This window comes from Dendrobium catenatum, unplaced genomic scaffold, assembly GCF_001605985.2.
Source record: "Dendrobium catenatum unplaced genomic scaffold, ASM160598v2 fragScaff_scaffold_1117, whole genome shotgun sequence".
NCBI classification, from domain to species: domain Eukaryota; kingdom Viridiplantae; phylum Streptophyta; class Magnoliopsida; order Asparagales; family Orchidaceae; genus Dendrobium; species Dendrobium catenatum.
The window spans coordinates 483,210-492,246 of NW_021319579.1; the positions used below are offsets into that span (position 1 = coordinate 483,210).

At 36.8% G+C, this 9,037-nt stretch overlaps 1 protein-coding gene across 1 annotated transcript in view; it reads right to left on the reverse strand.

Annotated features, from left to right (window-relative positions):
• LOC110102630 (serine/threonine-protein kinase STY46) overlaps positions 1-9,037 on the reverse strand; it is a 58,429-nt gene that overhangs the window by 23,986 nt on the left and 25,406 nt on the right. The window contains exon 10 of the mRNA XM_020831056.2: positions 6,906-7,081. Within this exon, the coding sequence (XP_020686715.1) occupies positions 6,906-7,081 (176 nt within the window). The remainder of the gene's footprint in view (positions 1-6,905; positions 7,082-9,037) is intronic.

The following is a 9,037-nucleotide window of genomic DNA, read 5'->3' on the forward strand; positions in this document are numbered from 1 at the left end:
CAAGATTGAGGCTATGTTGGATTGGCCTTTACCTAAGAACCTGAAGGAGTTAAGAGGGATCCCGGATCTTGGGTCTCACTAGGCAATACCAGAAGTTTATGCGAGGGCATGGCACGATAGCATGGCCACTAATTGAGCAGTTGAAGAAGGATAGTTTTAATTGGGGGGAAGCAGCAACATAAGCCTTCGAGCAGCTGAAAAAAAAAACATAACCAGCGTGCCAATATTAGCACTTCCTGACTTCAGCAGACCATTTGTGGTGGAGATGAATGCATTAGGATACGGATTAGGGGGAGTACTCATATGAGATCACTGGCTCATTACTAATTTTAGCCAAATGCTCATGACCAGGCCAAGGCTCAAGTTTGATGATGAATGTTTTAGCCATCCAAAAGAGGTGAACCTATTTGTTGGGACAACACTTTATCGTCAGGACATATTAAAGGAGTTTAAAGTTTCTGCTAGAGCAGAGGATGGTAACTGAGGAGCATCAAAGGTGGTTATCCAAGTTACTTGGATATGATTTTGACATCCAGTATTGCAAAGGATTGGAGAACAAGGCTGCATATGCACTATCAAGGAAGACAAACAAACTACAGCTAACAACTCTATCAGTACCTATGGTCCTAGACTGGGAAGCCCTGAGACAGAAGAGCGAACAAGATGGGGTCTGAGAAAGATCAGAGCTGAATTGTTGCATGACCTAGATAGTCATCCTGGTTACACACTAAGAGGGCCCCAACTGTTATATCAGGGGCAATTCATCATACCAAGGACATCAAGGTACATTCCCAAGCTTTGGCAGGAGTTTCATAGCAGCACAGTTGAAGGATACTCAGAAGTTCAGAAAGCCTATAGTTAGTTGTTCGCAGAGTTATACTGGGTAGGGATGCGCCGAGATGTAGAGGACTAGGTGGCGAGATGTGATTTGTGTCGACCACACAAGTACTTCGCCATGACACCAGGAGGATTAGTACAACCTTTAGCTTTGTTGGAGAGGGTGTGGGAGGAGGTGATGATGGACTTCATCAAAGGGTTGTCGCGGTCAAAAGGATTTTCTGTGATACTGGTAGTAGTAGATTGTTTGAGCAAGTATAAACACATCATCCCTCTGCACCACCCTTACACCTCGGTCTCTGTAGCTAATATTGTCATACAGGAGGTGGCGCGCTTACATAAATATTCAGAATCCATTGTGTCAGATAGAGGCAAGGTGTTTCTCAATCATTTATGAAAGGTGTTATTCCATTTACAGGCGACAGTCCTGAACAGGAGCACGATATATCATCCCCAGAAAAACGGGCAAACATAGGTGGTCAAAATAAGCATGGAGACCTATTTGTGATGCGTTGTATCAAATATGCCGAAGAGTTGGGTAAAGTTGTTGCTTGGGTTAAGTATTAGTACAGCACTTTGTACCATTCAACAGCACAAACCACCCCTTTCAGGATTCTCTATGGAAGAGATTCGCCTCATTTGATACATTATAAGCATAGCACTACACCAGCATCTAGTGTAGATCAATACTTAGAGGAAAGGGGAAAGATATTAGTAGAGCTCAAGGGAAATATATTGAGGGGTCAACATATCATGAAGAGGAAGGTTATGAGCACATGAGAAAATTACACTTCAAGCTAGGAGACATGGTTTGCTTAAAGTTGAGACCCTGCTGATAGAAGACACTACCCAAGAGAAGGAATGAGAAATTATCCCCACGATATTTTGGGCCTTATGAGATTTTAGAGCGCATTGGCGCAGTGACCTATCGACAAGGATTTCCATCTTCATCAGCATAACACTCAATATTTCATGTCTCACAGTTAAGGCAAGTGATAGGAAATCACACAGGGTCTTCACTACCCCCGACTTTTACAGAAGACATGGAGGTCACTTTGAAACCCCCAGGAGTAGAAGGGGTGTGTCAAGAAGAAACAAGAACACAAGAGGTACTAATCAACTAGAAGGATTTGCTAGAGTATGAGGCCACTGTGAGCCATACGAGATGTTCAGAAGACAATTCACATCCTTCAACCTTGAGGGAAAAGTGTGTCTTTGGGGGGGCAGAGTATTGATATGCCAAGGGGGGCTGCCATATGTACTGTGATACTCCAGAATATATTTTGGAAGAGTTATTATTTTAATCTTTTAATAAACAACAACTAGAGTTATATAATACCATCTATATGTAATAAACAATACAACATATTCTATAATTTAAAACATCAATGTACGCATCTATATTTATTTTCAAAAATCATATATACTACTCAAGCTCTACATAATTAAATCATAACTACTCTATCCTGAGTACAAAAAAAATAGAATCTGGAGAATCCTGATCAGCCTCACACTTTTATGTTCATTCTTAGACATGTATCAATCACAATGTAAATATGATCAAAATCATCATGTTAGAATCATATGTCATGTTTGTTCTGATGATCATGCAAAGGTATCGTAATATGTACTAAGTATATAGATATCATTAAGTTCATCTATGTCAATACTATGCATCATATCATATTCATATGTATAAATACTATACATTATATCATATCAGAAGTATCATTATCATATGTATAATATTGTGCATTGCATCATATTAGAATCATTATTGTGTATGACAGAACAATAATCATATAATATTAACATGTACATGATTATGATAGGCAGAACAAAGCTATCACAATGATTAGATGCCATCATGGGCATCATATCATTATCATGCACGTTAGTGCTATATGTCGTATGAAATCATCATGTATAAAAAAATCATATGCAGAATAGAGTTGGTACAATAATCATATATCATTATGTAATATGTTCTTTACATCATCATATCATTATCTATTGTATCATGTGAATCATCATATCAAGGAATCATAATATCATATACATATATATATCATAAGCAAGATAGGATTCTAGCTAATTATATCATATCAGTTATCCCTGTATAATATCATATTCAGTAAAATATCAATCATATCATATCGTACTAATCATAATCATAGTAATGTAGCATCATATAAGAGTCGTCACTCCAGCCATTATCATATTATATCCCCTTATACCTTCCATCACATCATATATTGTGTTCATTTAAAGGAAAGTTCATCGGTCCACCCTCATATGCGGTATCCTATTATGTTTCTACCCATCTACATCAGTCTCATTCAGTGGCCAGCCTTTCTTGCATGCACACAATTCATAACAAATATACATGTACATCATACTTCTTGTGTATAGGCAGAATCATGCAAATCATAATAACAATATTCATGAATCAATGCAATACTCATTTTCATATATGCTTACTCAATAAGTGGATCAATACAAATATGCATGTTGTAGCCAATTTGATCATATCATGTAAATTATGCATGTCATATCAATTATGCATGTCATGTCAATCATTTGACCAAATCTCAACGTATTAGTTATTTATCAATTTCATATTTATCTTACTTTTCTTAGAGAGTGCATCAAATATTAAATACAGAAATTTCTAGCGAAACATCAATATGATTATGTCAAAATGTGCAGAATGATCAGATCTATAACATACTAAAAGTTACATGGTGAAAGGTAACTAGAAATTAAGATACTACATCTTTTGTAACATCTAATTAAATAAAATCCCAAAAATCCTATAGAAATCCAAGTCATTGAAAATAGATGTAGGATAATGATAACATATCTAGAGATAAACACCTTTCTTAATTGGCACAATGGACGAAATCAGCTATAGTCTCAAACCCTACTTTCTCTCTCCTCCTCTATTCTTCCCTTCTTTTCTTATCTCTAGGCCAAATGAATGAGGGGTATGGGCTTTGGGGGAGTGGGTTTAGATATTTATATAAAAACTCTAAAATTTGGCCAACAGCAATGTCACACTCCTAAGGATTACTCATTTATGTAATCTTCCCCTAACCCAAGACCCTAGCAAAGCAGTGTCACAGTGCTTTCCACCAAAAAGAGAAGGCAGTGCCACAAAGCCCCCAAGGGCTTCAAATCTTTCTTCCATCATATAGAGAGCTTAATGTTGCATTGCTCCCCACACCAGCACTGCTCCGCCCTCAAAAGCAAACCTAACCTTATCAATTTTCCTTTCAAATTCAATTCCTAAGTCACTTTTTCAATCTTCCAAATCTCAATAAAATTATTCACACTTACAATTCTCATCTGATCCTATTCAACTAATCAGATGTTCTTGTTGCGGGCTAGAATATACACGGCGATAAAGTTAGAAAATTTTCGTCTCAGCGTTGTATAGATATCCAACACACAAACAGAAGAAAATTGTAACACCATAATTTTTATGTGGAAACCTTGGAAAAGGGAAAAATCATGAGGTCACGCCCAGTTGAAAGGATTCCACTAGTGTTTGCTTTTATTACAAATGGTTGACTCATCCCTGAAATTGAGAACGATCAGATTACAATAATCAACTCCCTGGTTGAAATTCAGTTACAAACAAAGATTAGAAATCCAGCGACGTTTGGTGGTCAGGTAAAAATCCGACTTCAATTGACAATCGGACAGAAATCTGGCGTTAGTCGGCTGTCAAACAGAACTCTGGCGTCAATTGGCTGTCGAGCAAAGCTCCGACGTCAGTTCGCAGTTGGGCAAAACTCCGACGTCAGTCAGTTGTCGGACAGAACTCCAGAGTAGGTCGGCTGCCAGGTAGAAGTCCGATGGTGTCGAGGAGTCTAGTGGCAAGAGAGCTCTCTTCCTTCTCTTTCTTTTCTTACATCTCTTCATACTTCCTTGCTTCATTCTCTTTTCTTCTTGCTTGGGTCCCCTCTTATGAGAAACGAGGGGTCTATTTATCGTTTTCTAAGAGTGACATGACCAATAAATAAGAGGAATATCAAGGGTAAACTGGGAGTGGTTTGAATAGACGGCCGATGTTGACTCCCTTGATAGTAGACCATTTACTGGGCATTTGAATTTCTTAATGATATCAGAATTTGATGATCTTGGGCTCATTGAAGGGCTCATTGGATTCATCTCGTCGAGCTGCTCGATTCGACTATAAGCATGTCACGTTTGAAAACTGTTTGGTAATCCAAATTATGGATTGAACCTTCCAAATGCACTTCGGGTCTTTGATTTGGACTCATTTGGGCTTAGATTGAGTTGAATTTGGTGTCGTTGGTTTCGTATTTCCGAGGCGTTCAGTTCCATTGAAAGTTTGCTGGAATCGGAGTTCACATGGTATCCGATTTAATTTTTGAAGTTTCCAACTTGATTTTTCCTCGAGATTCATGCCCGGTCAAGATTATTTTTTGATGATTTATCAGTTCTAATTATTATAAAAGCGATTAAAACATGAACAATCCCACAAAGGATCAAATTGATGCAGCATATATAGTATTAAGAACTCTCAAAAAGGAATCTAAAAAAGAGTTCTTCCTCAACAACAGGACTAGCACAAGTATAAAAATCATCACTGATTTTTATAAATCCACATCAAGTTATATAGCTTATTCATATTAGGAAATCAAGTTAGTGGAGAAACAAACAATGTTAAAGCAGAATTTAAAAACATGGTCCATGGTACTTATAAAGGTGTGTTGGTTAAATGCCTCATCGAGGATTTACAATTTTCTATTATAAAAATTTACAATCATGAGGCGTGACAATTAAGCTACTATTAAGATTGATAATAAATCATGTTCACCATGATAAAACTAAACATGTTGAAATTGATAAACACTTCATAAAGGAGAAAACTAAACAAGGAATCATCAAAGTTAATTACAAACTATTAAAATTCAAATTACAAATATCCTAACTAAATCCCTTGATCAATCACAATTTGACACCTTTCTTTTCTTGCTCAAAGATGGATCAAACATATATTCTTAGCTTGAGGGCGAGTGAATTCATCGCTACAACAGTTATCGATCCATCTAGCAGTAATCAATCCAACCAGCCCACCTTCAGTAAATCATACCAAATATAGTAATTGAAAAGTTGGCAGCCAACTGCTACTCTAGTTACCCCTTGCTTGTGTGATTCCAACAATCAAACGAGCAGGCCAACTGGCTGCTATTAATATGCAAGATTAGCAGATCCAACTCAATAATCCACAATACCTGGCTTTCCAAATATTATCATCCGACCTCTGTGAAGAATGAAATTATACAACTCAACTCAACTCAATTTGAAGTTATTTCTAGTTTTACCCAAAAGATTGTACTTTATCACATGATTAAATCGACCACATTCATTTAATAAAATTTTTAAATAGTTTTAGTAACATGCTTTCTATTAACATGCTTATTTCTTCCATTTAATCATGTGGTCGATTTGGCCTTTAGCTCTCTTCCTATTTTAGAGGACTTGTATCTCCTATAAATTAAGTACCACTTCTACTTTATGAAAAATGAGCATTTCCTTATGGTATTCTCAACTATTTTAAAAAAAAAAAATTTGCCCACCGCAAGCTTGGTATCTAAATGTCTAGAGACCCCGATGAATGGTGTTGCTTTGTCCAATTTACACATTCATTTAAATATGATAAAGTACAATCTTTTGGGTATTGATTGGCTTTGCCATGTGTAAGAGAGTAGAAGCATTAAAAAGGTTATCAATTAAATTTTTATTAAAGTATGAAGAAAAGAAAATATAGTTAGAAGTTGTTTAAAATTGCCAAACTAAACTAAAATCCACTCAATATAGCTCTTAAAATGAACTTAATGGTGATAGTTCATAAAGCAAATCCAATAAAAATCGTCATGATTCATTAGATAATTATTAACAAAAGGTTAGCAACACCAACGGACTATTTTAATATAAATTCTCAATTATTTATTAACCATATCGCAGGGAAATAACAGTCCATGAAATATAAAATTTCATAGTTCAACAAAAAGGTTTAATTTTAGCCTGCGTACCTGGTTGTTGTCCATTAGCAGGTTAGCTGTCTTCAGATCCCTGTGGATGATGTTCTTTTGGTGCAAGTAGTTCATCCCATTGCATACATCAAGGGCAAACTTCAACAACAATGAGAGCTCCAGGATGTTCTTCTGCTTGTGCATATAGTCATAAAGGCTTCCACCATGCATATACTCTGCAAAAAAGAGAATTCAATATGAACTGAAGGCATCAACATTTATGCGCAGAACATAAGGTCGTGTGCATGTATGGGTTCTTCTTAATTATGAAAAAATCCAGAAAATAAGCACCAATATTCACATAGCATACTCACACGCTAATACATAGTCTAACATGAAAATGCTCTTGACCACTCACACGCACCAAATATACCCATGTGAAACAACAACCAAAACATGCCACTCACCCTGCAGATCTGCCACTCTACTACACCAAGCCATATGTACCCAAGCATGTTTGTAAGAATTAAAAAAGCAACTATAATTCTATCATTTTTTTGTTGTTTTTAAGTTTATTTAAAAAATTTAAATCCAATATCCAATCAACCTTCTGATACTATTTAAAAGTGTCAATGTTAAGTTCAGAGCCATATTGCACTATGCCTGCTTAGAGATTCATTCAGTTTTACCAACAGCCAATAATTACATGCAAAAAAAAATGATGACTTCAACAATGACAAATAGTACGATTTAGTCCATATCATGTACGATTTAGTCCATATCATGACCAGAGATCTCAGCTGGATGCTATGTTAATAGTCAAGTTGCATTACACTTGGTGGCAGAGATTCATTCAGTTTAACTTAAACCCAATTACCCAATATTTACAAACGCAAATAACAAAAAATGAATGACTCTTTAGCTGGGTGTAAAATGCTTTAAATGTCACAACTTAGCAAGCCACCATTTGGAACTTAGCTCATCTGCATGACTAGATTACAACCCTTGCATTCCCAAAACTTACACAATCAACCTGTCATCTCAATACTACCCAAGCTCATCCTAAGATCACAAAGATAGTTTTGTCTTAGGTTACATTTAATAATAGTCAGATTTCTATAGATCCATTATCCACAAGCAGTTGGAGGCCTGCTAGTTGAAAAGGGACTCTCACAAGAACAAGAGTCGGAAAACCATCTATCTGCAATATATCAAACACTTTCAGTGTGTATAAAGCATTCTCTCACAAGTGATTCCAAGTTTTTTTTCCCAACTCCTTAGTACAACTGTAACAAAACAAATTGACATGCTACAGAAAACCAAGGTGCAGCAGCTCACCCAATATACCCTTTTACCATCCCAAACCCAGAGCTTAATCCCCATGATGGTCTCTAAAGCAGCACCAACATGCAGGTCTTGTCAACCATGATGCATGGTACAATTAAGAACGGCCTCCAGCATGATAGTTAGCCGCTTATCACAGCCCTCATGGCTGTCCGATTCAAATGCACCATCAGAAGCTCCAGCCCAGGAAATGCCGCCATCACATTTTTCATGAAAAAATCCATACCATTTTGCAACACCTTACACAGTCTCTCTTATGTGTGTGGTACAAGTGAATGAAATACAATATATATATATATATTGAATGTCAACGTTCAATAGCAAATTCAGCTCGTCGGCCTTCTTAAGTTAGAAGATGATAACTTACCAGAGCAAAGTAGTACTTTCCAAAAAAACCTTTGCACAAGAATTGCTCATTATGGTTGTTGAATAACAAAAAAAGTTGCATAAATAACTTTGCTAGTTATTTCCAAGCATCTAGTTTTTTTTTTTTATTTGTTCGTGCAAATCATGCAAATCAAATAAAGCAAATAAGAAAAATGCTAACATACTAATACGCATCCAAAGACATATAACAAAGACTTAAAATGAAGAAGAGATGATAAAATGATTGAAAGGATGCATATATGTCATGCTTACACATACGAAGAATAACTTTAAAAAAAGTAACCCAAATGGCTTCAATACCAATGGTGGTAATTTACGAACTTTCTGATGCGGACCGCCGCCGACCGGCAGAGGAAGAGCCGGCAACCCCGGAGCACGCGGCATCGGCCGGGAAGGAGACCGCGCGGGCCGATCCGCCAAAGGCGTCGCGGGCGCGGGGCTTGAAGCGAAGCGGAGCGGGG